The 23,502-nt window shown below is 37.2% G+C and overlaps 1 protein-coding gene across 1 annotated transcript in view; it reads right to left on the bottom strand.

Moving 5' to 3' along the window:
- Positions 1–1,432: 1,432 nt before the first annotated feature.
- The window catches only part of JAG2 (jagged 2), a gene marked incomplete at its 5' end in the record, with an annotated part of 44,469 nt that continues 22,399 nt past the window's right edge, over positions 1,433–23,502 (bottom strand). Inside the window, 18 exons of the mRNA XM_009694925.1 lie at positions 1,433–2,469; positions 5,892–6,048; positions 7,065–7,196; positions 7,655–7,900; positions 9,501–9,616; positions 9,800–9,913; positions 12,159–12,244; positions 13,154–13,181; positions 14,203–14,319; positions 15,275–15,388; positions 15,773–15,886; positions 17,512–17,625; positions 18,195–18,359; positions 18,655–18,805; positions 21,175–21,348; positions 21,611–21,657; positions 22,211–22,324; positions 22,895–23,008. Coding sequence (XP_009693227.1) covers positions 1,997–2,469; positions 5,892–6,048; positions 7,065–7,196; positions 7,655–7,900; positions 9,501–9,616; positions 9,800–9,913; positions 12,159–12,244; positions 13,154–13,181; positions 14,203–14,319; positions 15,275–15,388; positions 15,773–15,886; positions 17,512–17,625; positions 18,195–18,359; positions 18,655–18,805; positions 21,175–21,348; positions 21,611–21,657; positions 22,211–22,324; positions 22,895–23,008 — 2,576 coding nt within the window. The remainder of the gene's footprint in view (positions 2,470–5,891; positions 6,049–7,064; positions 7,197–7,654; positions 7,901–9,500; positions 9,617–9,799; positions 9,914–12,158; positions 12,245–13,153; positions 13,182–14,202; positions 14,320–15,274; positions 15,389–15,772; positions 15,887–17,511; positions 17,626–18,194; positions 18,360–18,654; positions 18,806–21,174; positions 21,349–21,610; positions 21,658–22,210; positions 22,325–22,894; positions 23,009–23,502) is intronic.

Genomic DNA, 23,502 nt, shown 5'->3' with positions numbered 1-23,502 from the left:
AGAGGACAACGCTGCCAAGTTGGCTCAGGAAGTACTAGCACTTTGAATCAGGCTGTGAGCTCCGGTTACAGGAGGTACCGTGTATTAAATCCGGACTTCCACTCCTTCGTTTGGCCTCATCACATCAGAGTTCCAAGCACTTAGAAAGCAAACACAATCTAAAGTATCTTACACACAATGAGGGAATCATTTTATTAGATTATGGAAGACAGCAGCATTACAGTACAAAAAGTTACAAGAGTAGCAGAAAAAAAAAGTGTTTTTGGTTTAAATACTCAGGATTATACTGGGGAACATGAGAAGGATAGTACCCTTTTCTAAACTAACTCCTAACCAGGTTATCAAAATAAGTTTTGAATATTTAGCACAAGTAAAAAAGTTACAACAAACATCATTATAAAATGCTTTAATAAATAGTTTCTTTTCTGAAAGTTTTTTTTTTTTTAAGAACATGTCAAAAAAAATGTACTAAAACAGAAGATCCTGCAAAGCAAATCCTGCGGTCCTGTATAAAATAACTGGTTTCAAAACATTCATGTTTACATTGTTCATGGGCTAGAGTTTATATTCTCACACATCCACTCCTCTCACTGGTAGGGTAACTAGGTGTATGTAGTGTTATGTTTCTTCAGTAATTAAAATAAACTTATAGTTTGCCCAGTTAATAGCAATAATAAAGCCTTAAAAAAAAAATACAAAGCATAAGCCTTCCATTACAAATAACCATTTCTAATGAGGTACTCCCATCTTCTGAGCTTGCCAGTCTTTTTTCTTTAAAGCGAAAGATGAATAAAGCACAACAGAAACAAGATTGAGGAAAATATTGTTCCCTTCATCAGGCCTGTATTTAAACGCAAAAAAGTAATACCACATGTAATTAACATATTCACAAAAGAAAAAAACAATGCCTCGCTATGTTGGTACTGTACAGTAGATGCACCCGTTAGTGTTCTTGAGATGGGCTGAACATGGGGATAAACAAACATTTCTGGATCTATTTACACGTAAGTGGTTATGTTCCTATGTAAATACAAATGACCAACAGATTCCTAACATTGATTGTATTAACATAATTTTCTAATCTGGACATAATACCAAAAAATGTCTTATAAACTGCCATAAAACCTCCTTTTCTGCAACATAAATTAAAAGGAATGACATGTAAAAAAAGACCAAAATATTTTAAGTTATTAAATCAAATATACAGAGTGATTCATTTAATATGTACATATTTACAAAAAAGAACTTTCACTATTAGAAAATAAACTGTGTCAGTTGGGGAACCTAGAGTTCTCACAATTTTACTATATTGATATGGCAGTCTTTGACAGTTGCTATAGAAAAAGTTTAGTCTCAAGGCACTTGTCACATGCTTCAATACTGCAATTCTAAAGTAATTGAACAGAAATAAAAAGGCCACTTTTAAACCACAGTTGAAAGATCTCTATAATTTTTCTTGTTCCTATTACAAAGTGTGTAAGGCAAATTTGGAAAAAAAAAAAATCTTACAGAAGCTACTAACGTAACAAGTGCAGTGAGCTGCCATTAATAGAGATTCAAAGTCAAGAAAGCAGTTTAAAGTTCACACAATTTCCTCAACCAGGAGGTTTTAAAGCCACCATTAAATTAGAGCAAGTAATAAAAAGAAATACATTCTGTAAACAGTGTACAGTCTTTTGTAATAAACTTTACACATATTGAAAATACAACCTCTCCTCTGCCACACAGCGAGTGTTTTATAAGTAAACTTTACAAAAATAGCAACTATCAAAGATTACTCATTTTTTTCATCTGACAGTCATTGAATAATTTATACAAGGCTAAAGAAACAAAATAAATTTTATTTATTATTTTTATTTATTTTTTTTTTACGCAAAATAAAGAAACTATGAACATTTGACTCCAGATACTTTTAGTCCTTGATGCAAAGTGGAGATGTCAATTTTTCCCCTCCCCAGTAAGCGTAGGCACAGTCTGCCTACCTTCCATATACAGGTTAGTCTCTACTGCCTTCAAAGTTTGATGCATTCACATTTTTTACAGATCTGTTGTCCATTTTGCCTATTTGATGGGATTTCTTTACTGGACTGCTCTCTGATGTGTCAGAAGCCTTTATCGGCAAAGGCTTTGCAAGTTTGTGAGAGAGGAATTTGTCCATTTCCTCATCTCTTTCCTCCTCTTCATCCTCCTCTTCCTCATACTCTATGTACTCCTCTACTGCATCACAAGTTCTTTTTTGAGGAGATATGAAGTTTTTGCATTCATAACGAATGTCTTTGTTACTGTAAGATCTGTCTATAGGATTTCTTATGGGATTTAAAGGCGCCCACTGGTTATTGGCACCCTCTTCTCTGGGAGGACGACTTCTCTCTCTCTCTTTTCTTCTCTTCCGAGTCCACCACACGCAGATGATTATACAAGTCAGCCATACAATGCTAAATACCGCACAAAGAATTGGAACCAAATAATCTAGAGGGCAAATAAAAAAAACCACAAACACAAAGTCTTCAGTTAACAGAACTAGATATATAGCACTGGACATCTGCAAGAGAACTATCCAAACATAACTACAGGTTAGCCCTAGAAAGATTTTTAGGAGAAAGGAAATAAGATGTCATTACAGCACAATGATAACTGTCTGAATGCACCAGTCCATCCAGAAACACTCTTTACTAGTTTAAATTAAGTTAGGGTTTTCCCTGCTTAATGATGAGGGAGGAAATGCTACATTTGATATGTTTTTTTTCCCCTTCAACAGACGTTATATAAGCACCATCTTTCTCAAGCACTTAAGCTAATTTGGCCCAGAAAAATCTCAGTAATGATTCTTAAGAAAAAAAAAAAATCTATCCTGGTAGGAGGCAGGCTATAAAGAGTACTATGCCTCTGAGTTGCTCTAGAAGTACTGGCACTTGCATCAGAAATACATCCTGTGTTTACTATCAGGAAGAAGAGTCCTTTACCTTCAAGTCCACAGACATTTATTTATCAACTATCTAAAAAAAACATTCAGATTACAGCTACGTAACCAAATCAATCATGCACTCTTTAGGATGTTCCCGTTTCATTTCAGAGTAAAACACCAGGATATTGTCACTAGAGATAAGTCTTCACCGCTCAATGAATAAACGAAAGGAGTTGAGGCAGTTGCTTTTCTCCACCCTCCCAATCACAAACCCCACTAGTGCTCTCCCAGCCACACAGACGCAGATTTATTTCTCTAGGAAACCATTCCTGAACATTTACGTATGTTTGGACTTCCCCCCCCCCGCCCCTTAACAGCTTTACTGCCAGGATAGAATAACAACATTTTTCTGCTTCTCTTGATAACCAAGAATTCACATATGGTAAGAGGCAAATAACACAAGAGGTGCTTTGCTTTTTGTAGACAGCTCTGCAGACAAATGCTGTCAACCTACCACTCAGACCTCTGATCCAAAAGCAAATTCCCTCTACAGTTTTAAGACAACTGCTTACAGAATAACCTGCAAATGGCTATACAAAAACAACCAACTACTTCAACACCATGATCATTCATTTAACATTAGAGTGTCTTCTGAATATACTCTTACGTGTAATATGACACATTCTCAAACATTTCCTTCTGTTAAATGGAGATGAATAAACTGCAAACATGGTTGGTCTCACAGGATCTAAAAAAATCGTATTTTAGCAGTTTCGGGAAGGATTGTACTCAGGAATAATTGCTATTCTCGCCTTATTTTTCATAAGCAATCCAATACTAAACCATGAATGGGGGGAAATACTTCAAGGAAAGAGGAGCTCTTCATACCAGCTTCTCCAAGATTAGAATACAAAGCTAGCTTGCATTCTCACTGCTATCACATCTATTATTTTGTCATATGACAAGTGATCATATGACAGATGATCTTTGTCACCACAAAAATGATCAGAGGGCTAGAGCACCTCCCCTATGAGGACAGGCTGGGAGAGTTGGGGTTGTTCAGCCTGGAGAAGAGAGGGCTCCAGAGAGACTGTAGAGCAGCCTTCCAGCACCTAAAGGGGCCTACAAGAAAGCTGGGGAGGGAGTTTTTACAAGGGCATGGAGTGATAGATCAAGGGGCAATGGCTTTTAACTGGAAGACGGAAGGTTTAGATTAGATATCAGGAAGAAACTCTTCACCATGAGGGTGGTGAGGCAGTGGAACAGGTTGCACAGAGACGCTGTGCCTGCCCCATCCCTGGAAGTGTTCAAGGCCAGGTTGGATGGGGCTTTGAGCAACCTAGTCTAGTGGAAGGTGTCCCTGCCCAGAGCAGAGTGGTTGGAACTAGATGATATTTAAGGTCCCTTCCAACCAAATCATTCTATGAATCTATGGCTCTGGATTCAAGCCAACTTAATAAAACGTTCTTATATAGAGAACTGTCTGTATACAGATTCCAAATTCAGAATATTTTTTTCTTAAAGTTAGACACTTCATTAATTTCCTCTAAATGATCAACTCCTCCTAGACACTTAAGCATCTCACAAAATGAAATTCTCAACACAGACATAGGGCTTTACACCATATTTCATGATAGCTTTCAACCTACCTCACCCAATTAAGGGGTAAAAATAAAATAAATCAAAGAACATGAGAATCCAGGTTACAGTTTACTTCGTAACAACTCCCCTTAAACAAATAGGGCCCAGTGTTCAATACTGAGCATCCATATTGAAATGAGGAGTCTGGAAACCATTCTCTAGCACTAGCTGCAAGGGAAGTCAAAGTCAATCTACTTCCTTAGGAGAATCTCTGAATCTCATTGAGGTGGGAGGAAAAGTAATCCCCCTCGCTTTTGCCCTAGCATTTAACACACAATGAGAAGAAAGAGAGGCTGAGGTACGTCAGAATCTCAGCTCGATTCTTTACTACCTATGTGATTTCTGTTCAAGACAAGAACAAAGCTGGTACACTCCTTCAGGAGAGCTAAGGAAATAGTACATTTGCCAAGGCTTTAAGATATGAAAGGCATTCCCTAGAAGGGAAATGCAAGGGAAGTCGAACCAGGCAATTTACTAATTGTTTGCACTATGGGTGAAAGATCTTCCAGAAGATTATGGTGGGGAGGTGTAGGAAAAAGTTGGGAGAGTCTCCTACCATTGTAAGATTTCCACTCTGAGGCTTAGTTGAACTGGAGCCTACCGGGGTCTCCCACAAGACCATCTCCTGCCTCCCCCAGGCAGGAATACAGGCATGCAAATTCTTCAGCTGCTTATTTTGGCATAGCTCTTGGAGAGCCAATATTCAGAGATAAAGGTCTCTCCAATCACAGCATATCCTCATTAAGAGGAATTAACATTACATTTTAAACCAGCTGTGCACTAGGGAGAAACACATGTTGAAGAAGAGAGCAAAGTTTTACATTGTCATAGCCAAGTATTGGAAGATACTACACATCTTTAACTCTTGTTAAGGTAATTAATACAGGAGCACTTCAGAAGAGACTTGGTATCACACCATGTGTCTTCCCCCTCCCCATATTTTCATTACCTCACAGCCACCTCCATTTCTATAGTGCAGCAGCATCAAGGGCTGAGGTTGGGTTAAGGTTAACGTAGGAGAATCAGAAAGGATTTGAACAGCACATAAGAACTCCTGATCATGTGAAAGGTATGCTTAGACTGGAGAAGGGGGTTGGAAGTCAGAGCCAAAACAGTGGCAATGGTAGGTGGGGATATTATGCTAGGGATGAGGTTAAGTTTAAACTAACACACCAGCACAGAACCTTGATTTTTTAAAGCCACTTTCTCTTTGGTTAGTAATAGTAATTAAAGAAACAACTCGATCTATCATTTTCTCCAACATGTGAAGAAAGATAAGAAAAGATTGACAGTAGGGAAACGGAAAATGCTCGCACACACAGGATGTATGCATTGGGAACCTTACCTGATGATGAATTCCCAACAACGATGGTCTCTACTTTGACTTCAGTTACTGCCAACATAACAGTGCTGTTTTGTCGCTTAGTGATTGCGTTCACTATTGTATTAGCAGCATTCTGTATGAGACTATTATCTTGTTCATCTCGATGCGGGACAAAAGACTACAGGGAGCAAAAGGAAAAACCAAAAAGTTATTGCAATCACCTAAGACTGGAAGTCTACTTTTTAAATCCAGCTACATCTTAATTGAGTTCAGTAGGTTGAATTTACCTGACAATAGTTACAAGCAGTAGCCTAAACCTTTACTGTAGCAACAGCATGGCTGGCTCTATCCAAACTGCAGATGCAGTGTCAGAGTTGGTGGGTAACACGCATACTTGCTAATCTAGCATACCTCAAATAAAAGGCAGCTGACTTCCATGGTACTTACACTGCTGAGCTAAACTTAGTCATAGTTTGGAGCACTTCAAGATACGTGGATTATCTAGATAGAAGCTTGGACTAATAACGGTCTGCTCTATTTATATCATACGCTTTGTTTCCTGCATCATGGCTCAGCATGTTCTTTATGGTACTGGTAGAGACAGACAGCCCAGCTTCCGCCTGGATAAACACTTTACTATGAAAATTACCTCCTTCTTGGAACTAAGCAATACACAAGCATTGAGTGATTGGGCTTGTAAACGCCTCTAAAGCAAGTCTTTAGCTCAGTAGGGCAGCAGTTACTTTCATCTACTCAGCCTGCATCTTCTTCCTCTTCCCACTTAGCACTTATGTATTTAATGAACACCCTGAAGCAGCCATACTCTAAATGCACAGCAGAAACTTCTTCACAAGATCTAATCCATTCACCTGCAACTGTATCTCCTTACTGAGAAGATTAATAGCCCAAGATTTCTGACAGAACAGGTAGGCACCTGCTGTTCACTAATTTGGTCTGAATTAGTCTTTAAATTAATTTATCAGGAGGTTGTGGTAGCCTTCTCCCACTAATGAAACCTGCAGTTTCAGCTACCATTATAGGAATTGCGAGATCACAAAATTGTTTTGCAGTCAGGCAAAGCCACAGACTGCACTACCTGTAACCGTAGTGAAACAAGCTTAAACAACCTCTTCCCCAGCTCAAACTAATAAGAAAACATTTTCCTATATATATTAATATAAGTCTCATACTTACAATAGCAACTTCTACTGCATTCTCTGTGGAGTAAGACAGATCACATAATATTATCAGAGTTCTGTCCCTAGAAACAGTCCTAGCAGCTGGTAAATACCGGATTTCAGAACAGATATTTTCAGTTGTAGTGCCCTGTTAGAAGCAAGGGAGATTGGATGACTTTGGTTCAAGTAAAAAATAGTACATAAAAATAAACATCTTCAGAGTTTTTGCAGTTACTGAGACCTGATGAAGCAAAGAACGCAGCAAGAAGGGGGAAAAAGGTGAAGAACAGGGTTTTGTAATGAAGGGTGAGAAACTGAGCTTGCATGATTATCCTAGTTCAGCCTGAGCCCATCTTGAAATGCAAGTAGTTTTTTTGAAACGTAAGTAGTTCTTTGAGATTTAAAAAAATAAAACATTCAGTACAAACCCTAACTTCGCCTTGCCCTTTAGACAAAGCACAATTAATAGCAACAGAGGAGTCTAATAATAAATTTTGCAAGTTTATAACAGCAAGTAGTCATCTTAGAAACATTTGTCTTCCATGCTTTGACATAGAATATATCCCTACGTCTATTGCCATACTTCATTAATAATTCTGTTCTCACCTTGGGAACTTTGTCTCCGTTAAAGATTAAAGTAATTCTAGCACAGTCATTGTCCAAATATCCAGAATTAGGTAGACACTTGATATTGGCAGGCAGAGGTTCAGAAGCACTACATTCTCCCCAGTCTGTGCATGGTGGCTGAAAACATTTCATATACTTCTCCTGGCATTCTTGACCCATGGGACAGTGGTTATTTGAATTATCCCAGTGTTTGTGTAACAGACAAGGTTTTTTCCCACACCACACCTAGAAATTAAAAAGAACAAAGCACTGTGGCAGTTAATTGCTCTTATGCATCCAATCAAAATAAGCAATTCACATAAGACAGTCATGATCTACTACTGACTGCAATAAAATCCCTATTTCAATGCTGCTGTAAGTCCTAGAAGCAGGTGGAGTTGCTGTTCCATGAAAGGAGGACATTCTGTATGGATAAAAGAGTAAAAACTGTGCAAAGATTACCTGACACACCACTGACTGGGCATATCTCCTTAGAGGCTTACAGATTTGTCGCACATAACTGAGTTATACAGAAGTTCAAGTATTTATTTTAAACTAGTAATCTAGGCTTCTACAATCTAGAAAAAGAAACACCTCCACAAGGATTAATTTCTCTTCAATATTTATACTGAGATCCTTGCCACAGAAAGCTAAGATGTTAAGAGTTAACGCACACCAGTGATAAGTACTGTCATTTCAACCAGTCTCCCAAAGGAAAACAGTATGCTGGTACCCCCAAGTTACTGAGGTGCAGGAAGCTCCAAACACAGCTCCATTTCATGATGTAACCTTTAAGATTCTACATAATAGTATACAGCTATTAGTTTAGGAACTTATGGATTTCTTAAAGCACAATTGTCAGCAAGGGAACATATTTATTCCATTATGCGTGAAAGAACCAAACACCGTATACGGATAAGTTGCATTCACCACACCACCGTTCCTGAGATTCTAGTTACCTTCATGTACTGTTATCTCCTGAAGACATCTCAAACTTGAAATCACAACACCATAAAGGGTCTAAAATAGCTTTTCTAAACAGCCAAGTGCAAGATTTAGTTATTTCTTTGCCTACAGTGCATACCTAGCTAAACAAAGTAAGACTGAATTAATAAGCCCCAGAGGTTTTTAAACTGCTGCTTCCAGTGAAACATGGGAGACCGCTCTGTAAGGCAATGTTCTCAGTACTATTAGTGCTCATCTGGAGCCACCCATCTAGCCTTACAATTTGTCAGCAGCACTGATCTTGTCTCTCTCCAGCTGTGATGTAAAGCTGCATAGGTACCACAAATCCACTGAGAAATACTTACTCCTCAGGAGGGCTGAAAGGCTTGGAGCACATATAGCAACATGTTCAATCTGCATTTAAGCTAGTCTTACTTTTTTCTAAGTCACAACCACCAGGATATAGTCCATAATAAACATACAAAAGCTGCAATTTGTCAACTCATAAACCTACTGAAGAACAATACAAAAAGGTGATTATTACCCACTAAAGAAACTTTTCTTCCTACCTGATTTTTACCTTGGAGCTCTAAAACTGTGTTTGCAAAGTGATTTATTTATCCTTTCAAGGATCATTATTTCATTTCAGTTTACATTTCCTTTTCTGCAAAAAGTGCCTTTTTGCTTCTAGAGAGCCTGTTCTAGCAGTTAGAGAGCAGCTTACAATTACAAAGACAATCCCACAAGTATTTTTACAGAAAGTCATGAGACACTTCCCCTCCCCTCTTTTTTTTTTTAAAAAACAAAGGCAGTTTGGGGGAGACAAAGATTAATTTGTGCATGAAGAACAGTAAGTTTGTTTCGGTTAGGAGAATTTAAGAAAATAGGTCAAAATGCCTACCTTAGTGCAGTCAATACGGCCATCCAAACAGTGGCAGTTGTTGCATTCCTGATCCCACCTGCTGCCATGGGGAAAAGTCATTCCTTTAAGCCAACAAGGCTTTCCAATTCCAATCACTAAAAAGAAATAAAAGCGCACTCAGACATTTCACCTCTTCAAGTTACTGAAGTTACATACACTTAAAGTCAAAAAAATACTAGCTACTGTTTCTTACAAAGACCAGCCTATATAAACTCTATGCTGGCTACACTGTACCCTACTGGTTTTTGCGTAAAGGTTGATAGCAGATATAGGAATACCTTCTTGGCACCTGGGACCAATTCTTCCAGGAGGACAAGTGCATCGGTATCCGTTTATTTCATCTATACAAGTGGCACCATATCCACAAGGGGAAGACTGGCATTCATCAATATCTAGATAGAAAACAGGTAAAACTCAATGGCAGGGACACAGACTGTTGAAATTAAATATTTACTGAGATGTAATCTGACAATACTTGCTTTCTTAACAAGCAAAGGACAGTTCGGCTTCAGAACTAAATCTCCTAATTGGTAGAACTATCCATTTCAGCAGTAACCTCTAACAGATTTCTCATAATTGCACCCTCATTGAAGTTCTGGTGATCAAAGCAGCAGTCATATGCTGACACATCTCACAGAGCAGAGGTGTTGCACAGCTGAAGGTGCTAACGTCTTCTCCACGTTCAGCTATAGAATTGAAGTCCCACATCCTGTTCTGGCATTAACCTCAGACACTTCGGCTTTCTAGAAAAGCACATGCTTTCGGGAAGTTATCACAGTGCAAGAGCTGAACAATGAATTGGCTCAACAGTGCTCAAAAAAAAGTGACTTACTCTTCTTCCTTATGGTGAATTGTACTGCAGTAATAGTTTAGTTTGTAATAAACATTTGACATTACTTTTCTTAATAACCTTGAAATAGCAAGCAGATTAAGTACATACACACCTAAGCACAGAGTACATACACACTTAGCACAAAAACCTCAAAAAACCAAAACCAACCTTCAAAGATTCAGAGGTTTAGCCACAGAAAACTATTGAAAAAGACAATGAAGCATAGCCCATTGACATTCAGATGCACATCAACGCGTTATTTGTTATCCTGGTGAAGTGATCAATACTAATTTATGCAACAGTCTACCAAAGGCAACAGAAACCAGCCTGTCAAGTTGTGAACCACAGGATCAACTGCTTCATTTTCAACCATAACCATTCTATTCCAAAGCACCTTTCAAAAGGTTTCCTTCCATTGAAAATGAATGCCCACTCCAACGCCTCAGTAAAACTGTTTAAACACCAATTCTTGACTGATGTGCAGTATCAGCTCATCTTCTGTGTTTAAAGGACTGGACTTAGAAACTGAATGTGATAAATGGTAGCAGTGAGACTGCTATCCATGCAGGCAATGGAAAACGTCAAATGGATGTGGAAAGGCTTTTGGTTCTATTGTAGCTTCCTTCAGAAGTGCACTAAGATGAAGTTTTATGCAAATACAGAAGTATCTAAACTACTACAGGGTTCAACTACTCTTTCTTCCTCTCTTCAGGTTGTGTTGGTTTAAGACTCTCCAGTTTCTGTATGCCGAAAAGAGTAACTGTTAACTCTGCTTCTCTTATCAGCCATAAAATGCATTTTTGTCAGAGCTACTCCTTTTGTCTATGCCAGCCTAACCAAGAAGAAAAGTTTGTAGTCCCATTAAAAATGTACAGTATTTGTCTTAAACTATAAACAGTCCTCTCTGCATTTCTTGTCTGGAAAAGGAGAATTAAATATCCCTCACTGCGTGTTTGTATCTAGATACACGATTATCTGCCATCCCTGGTTCTATGTCTGGAGATCACTAAGCTGATGCTACTACAAATGCTACAGTTGCCCTCTGACTAGAGGTGTTGGCTCATTTACTGTCTGCCAGAATGAAGATGAAATCTCAAATTGAAAGCACACCACCATACTGATGGAGTAGAATGACCAAGCCCAACAGCCTTAAAGCTACAGAAGGCTCAAATTCTTCTGAAGAGGTAGAAATAAAGTAAGAGTAAGGTATTTATCACATGCAAGTCCAAATTATAATATTCTTCCACAACACTTCGATGCAATTTTAGGGTGTTTTGTCCCTTCTTTTCAGTTTCTATCCTTCAGGATAATTGCAGTGTAACAGGTTAGTTTTATAGCTTTGAAAGACCTTTATCATATTTCCCTCATTCATGTGCCAGCATTACACTCCTGATGGTTTTGTTTTCATTTGCGATGTCTCAGCGGATTTCAGTTCCTAACATTAAATGGAATGCCTAGTAATATATGTAATCTTTGACAAGTTGCTTATCAAGAAAAATACTTAAAGCTTGATAAGCTTTATGAAGCCAGCACCCCAGAACCTATGGAATTCTCTAACAAAATCCAGCAACCATGTCTTTTGAGTATAATTTATGACAACTCAGTTCCATGTAATGACATGAAAAAAGGAATGTAAGTTGCCATTATTTACAAGGTATCAGTACCTGGCTGACTGACAGGTGGCTTCTGCTTCATTATTTGGAATTCCGCTAATCTAATGCAAAAAGGGTCACACAGGGTGCTCTTTCCAATTTGTGTGTCAGAATGGTCTAACCTTTCAGGTCTTTACCCATACAGGTACTTACTAATTCTGCAGTCAGGACCAGCAAACCCAGGCGCGCATTCACATCGAAACCAATTCACACCATCAACACAGATGCCTCCATTGTAACTGTAAAAATAATAAACTTATCATTACACCAACCATTCTCAGGGCAGATTCACTACTCTAAGGATAAGCAAACAATCATAGGTCTCGTGCAGCATGTTCAAATGCAAATTTCTGTTGTCCCTATCCATAGTACTTTCTCACTATTCAACAATACAGAATTAAAAGGTCCCTGCTAATTCATAATATGAGTCTACTTAATAAGCAATCTACATTGTTTCATTGGTCTCTAATTAAAGTTTTGTTAAACCATCTGCTGCTGTTTAGGGATGATCTATTCCCATCAACAGAGAAAGTATAAACAATGTTGTTCAGTAAATCACCTGTTAAAACACCAACATCCTACAAAAGCACATACATTGGGAAGTACATCAACAGAACTCAAGGAGATAAAAGAGCACTGTAAAGTGAACACAGAGAAAGTCCAAGCTTTTGCAAGGATTTTTTTTTTTATTCCTATTGTATCTTCCAAAAAATTAATTTTGTTTTTAAAACACACTTATACATAGTATTTGATCTAACAGGACATTTTTACATTATCTAAAATTATTTATTGTAAATTAACAGGTTTTGATTTCTCTTTTTTTTATTCTAAAACTCAATTGTAGATGCTTGAAATGTTATCAAGTCTGATTCATTTCATAACACAGTAATTTACTAGTCAGTTCTGGCACAAAGACTACACTAAAATACTTTTATTTGTTCATATATGCATCAGCTCAGGATTGTTTTGTAGTCTTTGTTGCCATCAAGGAATAGATAAGGTACAGCAAAAAATTGTTTTAAGATTTGTACAGACACTGGCTTCAATTATTTTAGGATAGAATTAGTTCTAATCTGGAATGGAAATCCATATTACTGTGCTAACTTTTATTTTCACAATAGGTTCAGAACTGGAGTTCGCATACTTACCATGGATGAGGGTTGCAGTCATTGGTATCTATAAAAAAAAAGAATACAGACTACTGTAAACTGGTGGCATATTTATTTTCTAATGTATAATATTATAGTTCAAGAGACACTATATTTGATAAGGAAAACAAAGAAAAACACAGAATTGAATGTTTTCTTCCACACTTGCAAAGAAAGCTCAATTAGACCTAAAAGAGACCAATGAAATACCTTAAATTTTATGAATAGACTGACAAATGCAAAATTTTACAACTTTGGTGTATTTTGATATATCAACAGCACAGACTGATAGAAAGCATGATGGCAATACAACAGAAATAAAACAGGGTTATCAGTTGCATTAGCAGTGGATAATTCAACCAGGCTTTAAAAGCTTCGTAAAGGTTTACTACTACTTTGGCACTTCATATGTATACATGCACCTAGCCAGATTTCTTAAAGAAATCTTTCCCATTACAAACAGTTCCAAATTATTTTTTAGCATTTATACTAGCACTATCAGCTTTAAAACAGCTAATTAGGGCATACATCAATACAACAGTAATTTCACAGTAGATTCAGAGTAGAAACAGAACTTAAATTTAGATTTCACCACCACCACTAAGTTATACCTTGGAAAAAAAAAATAAAAATGAAAGTTGCAGGTTTACTCTACCTAGCCAATTCACTGTATTGGTATGTCAAAGTAGTTAACTGCCATCCTCAGAGAAAATGATGGAGTATGCACTACTGCCTGCCTTTCCATATACTTTTCATTATTAAAATTACTATTTCTGCAAGGATTTTTTTTTTATTTGCACATGTTCCCAAAAACTGTATTTCTACAGAAGGCTGAAAGTCTTATTTTGGCAGAGTCTAGCTGCAAAAAGAAGCACAAGTTCTTCATTCATTACTCGAGCATCGTCTTCTTTACCTACCTCCCACCCTGAATGATTCAGCAATTCTGGCACATGAACTCCATAAACTAGCTTTGTTTCAGTTAACAGCTCTATGCCAGACACTCCTAATACCCCAAGGGAACGCACAGGAAGAAAGGAGAAGAGCCTTACTCTGTGTGCATGTACGTCCTTCCCATCCTTCTTTGCAGATGCAAGAAAAGGAATCTCCACTGCCAACGCATGTTCCACCATTCATGCAAGGGTTTGGAATACAGCTGCTGTTTTTAGCTTTGAAAACAGAAAAGGTCTCTATTTAGCAGAGAAAACAAAAAGTAACTACCATCTGGGTATGTCAATACCACAATTCTGAACAGCATTTAAGTCAACAGTGCAAGACTTACAAGAAGGTCAAAAGACTCCACAAATAGTCACATCACACAATAATCTCTCACCTACCTTCACCATCATTCCAATTCAATTGTTTGATTGAACCATGAAGTTTTATGAAAGAAGATTATCTATTTTTTTCCCCCATCTGTGTAAGTATCCTTCAAATACTGCCAAAGTAGGAATTTAGCAGTGAGTTACCAAGGTCATGAGGTGTATTTTGTAATAAAATACTAGTATTTAAAGTTCAGATTTTTATTAAATGCCACAATTGTATCTAAAAAGTAGAAAAACCATAACTAAAGTACCATCATCCAACTTCTTGGTCCTAATGGAAGCTTCACATTCAGAAAAGTGTACCATGGAGACTACATTCAATCCCAAAAAAGATCAAAAGTAATTCCCTACAACAGGCAGTAACCATGCAAATCCCCTAGGAAGAGCCACTTCATTTCATTTTTCCTGAGTATGTCTGCTCATACGCCTCTTGATCACAAACTTATTCACATTATGAACCTTCAAGCAAAGCGTGGGACTAAGTTCCCAAGAAAACCTTTACACAGGGTCTCTAAAGACTAATATAGAAGTCAAGACACAAGTTCAACTGTTCCAAATCTGCTTAGGAGAAGCGATGTAAAAGATCACGTAAGCAGCCTGCGGAGAACAGCTTGTTAAAAATCACTATCATGTCAGGTGAGTAGAAGAAGTTACTCTAAACTTCAGTCACCATATAACTGGAACAGCTTTGAACTAGCCAGCTAGAAGAACAGTATGCCTGTTTACTAAACAGTTGAGTATTATTTAAACACTCCTCTACTACTTCTGACTTCATCTGTAGACTATTTAAAAAGCTTACCAGTGTTGCAAGTACTTCCTATCCATTCTGGAGGACATGAACAGCGGAATGTATCTCCATCGTCATAGCATGTTCCACCATTACTACAAGTATTCGCATCACATTGGTATTCACCTATACATCACAACAAAACAGTTTTAATTTCCATTGATCTTGCTGAATTTTAAGACCAGGTACTTTTTAATCACGAAATTACTTCTAAAGAGACTTCATATTTAAATGCAACAGTACTAGAAATGCATAGTTCCACTTGCTGTATTACAGTAAACAACCAAAAGAGTGGAATCTAAGGGCGTCTCTTACAAGACTATTTCATCACATGAAGGAATACATTTTTTAAATGTTCCATTTTGTTGTTGGGAACCTGGAAGAGGTAATGAAAATATGCCTATTATTTCACTGCAATTGTTTTACTTTAAATTTCAGGAACTCTAGTCTCATGAGAAGAAAGAAAACAAATCTTAGGGTAAACCAAAGATCAAAGTAAAGAATGCTTACGTGAATGGCAAGTTTTGCCTTTCCAGTCATTCTTACACTCACAATAGAAGTCATTTACCAAATCAATGCATCGGCCACCGTTGTGACATGGGTTAGGAGAACAGTCATTGAAATCTAGAGAAAGAGTTATTCAAATTAGATGATCTAGCCTAGCCCAGGCCATGAGAAAGTATAAAATACTTCTTTATAAATGAAATAAATTGCATACTATTCAGAAACACAGCATTCCTAATTGCAATGGGGTTATCTTTATATAAGCAAGGAAAAAAAACCTCTGATTTAATACAGAACAACATGAATTATGAAAGATTTTCTGACAGCTTAGGGGGAAAAGCATCATTCAGTATGGCTTCTAGGTAGAGCACCAAAGTAGTTTCACTTTTCCAGCAAACAGCTGTATTCTGAACTTCAGAGAAAACTTTCTAGTAGGGACCACAATGTCCTGAACAGGAGCCCCAACCCAGGACATCCATATGAGACAATTAAGGCTGCCTCTTCTGCTGTGTCAAAATACCATGGCTTAACCATATATATACATATATATCTGTGTGTATACATACATTAAACATATACATACGCATACATGAATTCTAGAGAAAGTTCTTTTCATAGAATCATAGAATGTTTTGGGTTAGAAGGGACCTTAAAGACTACCTAGTTCCAACCCCTCTGCCACAGGCTAGGACACCTTCCACCAGACCAACTTGCTCAAAGCCCCATCCAACCTCACCTTCAACACTTCCAGGGATGGGGCATCCACAGCTTCAGGGCAACTTGTTCCACTGCCTCACTACCTTCACAGTGAAGAATTCTTCCTAAATCTACCTGCTTCCAGTTTAAGTTTTTCCACTTGAGATGAGTGTTTTTATAGGTAGAACGTCATTATTCCAGACCAAACTTCACAGACCACACGAAAAGCTCTTTTGACAGTGATAGCTGCCAAAAGCTTCTCAGTCTTTATTTCGCATCTCAATTGGTGCATGTCCTGCAATAAGTCTCAGCAAGTCTTTGCCATCACATTTTAGAATGGGCTTCATTTAGAGTAGAACCACCACCAGCTGCAGTTTCCTCTGAGGTAACTTAACCATGAACTGGCCTAGTACACTTCTTTGTCAAGTAAGGTCCAAAATGTCTCAAGCCAGGGTAGCAATAGTAAAGGCTTACTCCCACTGAACCCAGAATACAAAACACTGATTCATACTCATCTAGTAAAAATGCAGGCTTCAGCAGTTCTTTTCTTACTAAAGGAATAGACATTAAATTTATAAGTTCCTTTAGTAAGGTAGAAGCACATTATAGCTTGCACTGGCTTAAAGCTAAAAAGCTTTTCAAGTTTAGAAACTACTGTGTATGAGTAGATTGGCTAAGGGACAAATTTTTATGTACATTAAGTACTAAGAAGTACATATGCTTATAGCAATAAAAGCAATATAATGAGCAGACCCCCTAACAGGGTATATTCACTTTTGCCAGTCCTCAGGAGAAACAAAAGTTCTCTCCTCCTGAGATATATCCTGTATTAATACCAAAGAATCAGATTATGGTCCTATTAAAGGAACTGAGACTTTTAGAGCTGCTACCCAAAACTCTTCTTGAAAATACTTTTGCAAACAACACTGGGTAGACTGCAATTACAGAACAGATAAACTACTCCATTGTTATTAACCACATACCAACCGTCACTAACTGTTACAAGCAAAGCTGTAATATTTGATGCTGCGACACTTAGCAGTACTCACTTGTGTCACACAATTCTCCTTCCCAGCCACTTGAGCAGAAACATCTAAATGAATCAACTTCATCGATGCATGTCCCACCATTCTTGCAAGGTTTCCCAAGGCAATCATTGATATCTATGACAAAAAGCCCACAAAATTATTGCTTAAGGCTGTGTTCACCTACTTAGAGGAGTGATCTACACTTAAGACTACGAAAAGCACCATAAAGTTATACTCCATTTGTACATACATAAGAACAACTCAAACACCTGTTTTCAAGCCTGGTAAGGTTTCTAGATGTATTCTCTCTCACTTATCAAGGTGAACCAGAGCATTAAGTTCATGTGGCAAAAATATCTCAGTGCTCAAAAAATACCTGGAACAGTGATACACAGCTGTGCTGTCAATGTGTCTGTCCCTTCTTCATCACTCCCATGTTGGTGAAATCCATGGTTTTTTAGTTACATAAATGTAGTAGGTACAGACACATTCACATTGAAGTTGGACTAAAACCATTTTTCTTTCACAGAGTAAGTGTGAACCATTAAAGACAACTGTTACCATAAGAAACTATGTCAAGCAGTACACCTGAAACAATGGTTTATGCAACTATTAAAATCTTAATGTTTTATGTTGTAAAGCTTCATAACAAAAACTTTAAGAACGTTTCAAAATGAAGTCATTTAGAAGAAATTCCTACTTACTTTCATGACAGTATATTCCAGTAAAACCTCTCTCACAGGCACAAGTAAAATTCCCTCCTGGCTGACTAATACACCGTCCATGAGGCCCACAAACATTAGACGAAATGAAACGGATTCCTTCTTGGGTAGCATTAGTGAAGACTTCTATTGTACAGCTGTCTATTACTAAGAATGAAAAGTGTATCATCAGGCTAATAATCTGCATCACCAATCAGTTTTTAACTTTAAAAAAGTTATCCAAAAATTATTAAAATCACAATTCAAAATTTATGTTAACTATAAGTTACCCTCTACCTCTTCATAAATAAGGAGTTACAAGCATCTCTTCTCACTGCACTATTTCACAAAGTCCAAGTGAGTACAATAAAAATGTTTCTGCATTATGCTATTCCTGGAAATATTACTTTTCTTCAACACACCAACAATATATTAAGACAAGTTTCTGGACAACAGCACGTACCTTTGCAAGAATTGTTCTTGCAGTGGTCCTTGAGATGAGAACAATTCTTTCCATCGTAGTCATCAGGGCAGGCACAGTAATAATCTCCTCCCAGATCATAGCATTTAGCCCCATTCTGGCACGGGTTAGGTTCACAAAAATCAATATCCATCTGTAAGAGAGACCACAGTTAGCAGCAGCTGCTTCATTTCCCAGGAGTAAGCAGCATTATCTGTGTTGCCAAAGACACAGATGAAGCTAATGTACAAAGAACTTCAAGTTTTAAGGTTTATGAATTAATACATACTGCTTTCCATCCTGCAACACAGAGAGAAACTTCAGGTTACTGTAGTCAATCCTAATACAAAACATTTCTGATACTGCTAAAAAGATACTCCTTTGCAGGAAGCTGAATAAGCACATTTGCAATAATGGTTTGTTCTTTGCTAAGTTAAGAGACATCTTACTGTGACTATTGTGTATCGTTATAAGCCACTTCTCTGTCCTTCACACCCACATACTAAGTGCTGTAATGCAAGTTAAATACCAGCGCACTTAACTTTTGTCTGCAAGACACTTAAAATACACAGAATCTTAAAAAAAAAATCCTATTCTCTAGAGCAACTTCTTTTCCCATCTCAATTAACACATAAAATTTATTATAGAACCACATAACTTGGGACAGACCTCTAGAGGTCAGCTACTCCCCACCTCCTGCTCAAAGTAGCTCTAGTTAGACCAAGCTGCTCAGGGTCTTATTCTTATAAATGCTACCACCATGCCAATTTACACACAGAAATACTACGTACATTTTGAACACTTCCTACTATCCAATTTCAAAAGCAAAATTTAAACCTAGCTTTTACAATATAACCCTTTATAATATAAAGACAAATTGCTGTAGCAAAGCAATTTTGCTTCTTTTACATCTTACACTGACATACAAGATCAGTCATTGGTGGTGCCCTAAATTGGCCTCAAAATTCACAACGTGGTCTCAAAAGGGATATTGTTACATCACAGTGTCTTTCCTCCATGCTGTTATTCTTAAGGATTGCTTTCCTCCTCAAGTGAATTTTTCCCTCTTCACACCTCTCTTGTGAGAGAGAAAGCTTTCTCAACCTTACAGATGTAAAATTAAGTCCAACAGTGGATTTGGTCACTATTTTTAATAGTTTTCTAGCTAAATTAGGGAAAAATTCAAAGCTAACCAAAACAGAAGGAACACAAATAGCGTTAAGTATTTAATTCAGAGAAGCACGTACAATTCCAGCTGCATTAGAAAGATTTTCAGTAAGCTATTTCGTGCTCTCATATGGAACATTCAAAGCAAACTACAAAAAATAGCTAAGGTTTGAGAAAGATTCTCAGACCTCCTCTATCAGACATCTCCATTTGTTTCCTTCCATTAGTGTAAATTTCCCCTTCCCCATGCAAGTTCAGTAGCTGGTACTTTAGCATCTGGAATCAACGGTAGATATTTCCTGCAACACACAAGGCAAGCAGCCAACTCCCCCCTATTATTCAAACAGTTTTGCTAAAACTTTAATTACACAGTATGGTATGAATCAGCCAAGAGTAGAGCACTCAAGCTACGATCCTTAGGTAGAAATGGTACATGAGCTATTAGGTACTGCACCAGTTTTATTAAACTGGTCGCTATCTGCAATCCTTTTTAATTTCGAACGAAAGGAGGGCATTGTTTCTTTAACAGTGCAAATAATACAGAATAAAATTACTTGAGCATTTAAGCGAGCTCATTCTAATGTCCTTCATAAAAAATTCTGGAGAAAATCCAACAAAATTCTAACCCAATGCCTCCACTTGATGCTGTCTTGCTAACCATAACACTTACATGAACTTGCCTATCAGCAAAAACCAGAAAGTACATACTTAAAGCAATATAATTTTACATTGAAAAGTCAAATTGTCCTCCCTATACAGAGGAAGATCTTCATTATCATGAAGTACTTTATGAATTATGACTAGCACTTCAGTATTTCAGATCTGAATCCTTATTTAAGTACTAGAACTACATGTTCCTAAAATGATCTCAAAGTTCTGAGAATCAATACTTGCATATCTGCCTGCCTTTAATTATGTAGATACTCCGAGCAACAGCAGTAGGATTACTTGAAAGGAAAGGCAGTAGGATTACTTGAAAGGAAATTCAGTTATGTACTTCAGAGTTATCAGGATGAAGACCTACAACATTCTAGTGTAACAAAAGGACACAGGTCCTGAAAATTGCAAACAAACAAAAAAAATATATCAAGCCTAAGGAATACTTGCAGCTTTAAAACATTTAGGAGAAACAACATCTATGTGCAATAACTTGAATTTGCACCTTGATAAACTGCAAGTGTTACAGCTACTATGACAGCACTGCACAACTAATTTGCTTATTCAGAATATCAAGTAACAGCTACGTTAGCCAGTAATGCTTTAGCCTTGGGTTGCTCCCATTTAAACCCGGAGACTTGTTTCTTTCAAGAATTCAATCCATGAAAAGTATTGCAGTAACATCATCACTGCCCTCACCTCACAGAAGACTCCCGAGAAGCCCTGTGAACACAGGCAACTGAATCCATTCAACAGGTCTTTGCAACGGCCTCCATTTTGGCATGGATTGCTTTCACACTCATTTATTTCTGTCTCACAGTTTTTTCCTGTGAAACCACGAGGGCATAAGCAATGGTAGCCATTTACTTCATCCTTCACAGAGGGGGGAAAAAGCCAAAGTAGAAAGATTTGTTTATTGATAAAACTTGCACACAAGAATTCAAGTCATTTCTATATTCTGGATTTGTGAACAGCAGCAGGACCACATAAAGTTATTTTGTGGAATGGTGCAACAGTCTGCAAGTGCAACATTACACTTTTAACATTTATCCAATCTATAATTCCAAACTACAGAATTCATAACTAGCCAGAACAAGATTAGTTTTCAACATGGCATGTAATAAACAAGAGTTACCTTACAAGTCCCTCCATGTTGACATTGTCCATGACAGTCATTAAAATCTATGGATAAAATATGCAAGGCATTAGAATTTATACTGGAAGGCTAAGCTGTAAAGTACACAGCTAGCATAAAAACGGAGAACAAATGATTTTCAGAAAAGGTTTTTCTAGATGTTTCAACAGAAAGCAAGTATGCTTAATGTCTTGAGATTCTTATTTTTAAAAGTATGTAATAGAAAGTTACATATTCCATATTCCATACCTCTATTACAGTGTAATAGAAATTAAATCAAATACTCTCAGCTAATTTCATACCTAACATATTAGCTAAGAAGTATTTTAAATTTAATCAGTACATGATATCATTCAGAATCAGGGATGAGTGACGAGAGAGATTTCTTAGATTTATGTAAGTGTTTATCTAAGCCCATTTTAATATCAATTACATGTCTAAATTTTCAAACAGTATTTTCAATTTACAGTGCTGGAAGTTACAAAAATCCTGCAACAGGTATTTTTTTGTGTATAAGTATGTGTACTATCATTCAGCATAAAACCTTTTTTAAAGTTTAAAGCATCCTATGGTCAACATACATACTAAAGAAATACTAACTGATATGACAATTTACTCCTGTCCATCCTGGAATGCAGTCACAGTAATATCCACCAATGAGATTTTTGCAAGAGTAAGCATTAACACAGGGTTTCCCCTCACACTCATTAGCATCTGTGAAAGAAGATAAAAGAAAGAAGAGAATAAAGAACAAACCCAGAAACAGATTACCGCAGCACCAAGCAAAGTTTCCATGCAATTCAAGCATCAGAAGCTGGTATTATACATTGGTAGGGCACTAAAACCACTTACATACCACAGGTTTTTAATGCACACTTGTCTATAATAGCACATGCATGTTATCTTACTTCTCCTTTTGCCAAAACTCAAAGTAATATGTTAGTCAGGGCAAATTGCTTCCTTGTCTCCATAAGCTTATAGTCACTGTTCTGCCACCATGAAGAAGGAGCTACCATCACCAATGCTGTACTTTGAAACAGAAAAGTTATTGGGCACTCTAAAAGAACTATTATAAGTAAGGTTAAGTTGGGGTTTATAGTTACAGGTTCACTTGAAACTTCTGGCTTTACAATCTACTAAAGAAGAGCTAAAATACCAATAACAACACACATCTTCAATGCTTTCTTGAACAAAAATCATGTCAGAAACACACTTAGACAGAGTTATTCATTATTTAGGAATCATCTCCAGTGTCCTTCAAAACTTGAGAAGGTAATTACTTACCAAGCTGACATGTTGCTCCAATCCACTGTTGTGGACATATACACTCAAATGCATTAACACCATCAATACAGGTCCCTCCTTGAGCGCAAGGGTTAGATGCGCATTCGTCAATATCTGGAAAGTCAAAGCGTACCTTCCATTACATGGTTTAAAACCTGGCTAAATCCTCCTTTTTTTTTTTTTTAAAGTTATTTTGAGATGAAGGGAGAGAATATACAAACAAATAAGCTAAGGAACAGACTAACATTTCTAACCTAATTTTTACTTAGGCGTTTCTCATGTCTTTGAGATAGGGTAGAGGAACTCTGAAACTTTCTACCTGCAAACAGCAAGAAGATTCAGTTAATCTGCCAATGATGAACACATTCATTGAAATTCATGTTCCTAAATCACGACACAAGTTTAGCCTTTTTTTTTTTGAGGATAGTTGCTGTTGAAAAATGGATTAAAAACACCTATGTTCCAAATCACAGGCAACATGCGAACCAATTACATAGGCCCACAATACATTTCAACTACCTTCCTGTCTTCCAAACCAGACACATAAGCATTTAAGTGGGTAACCTATTCTTCTACTACTTTAAGAAGGGGAGGATCTTCCATGTTCA

The sequence above is a fragment of the Cariama cristata genome, unplaced genomic scaffold, assembly GCF_000690535.1.
Source record: "Cariama cristata isolate BGI_N322 unplaced genomic scaffold, ASM69053v1 scaffold31792, whole genome shotgun sequence".
Classification (NCBI taxonomy): Eukaryota; Metazoa; Chordata; class Aves; order Cariamiformes; family Cariamidae; genus Cariama; species Cariama cristata.
This window is presented reverse-complemented; position numbering and strand designations above follow the sequence as displayed.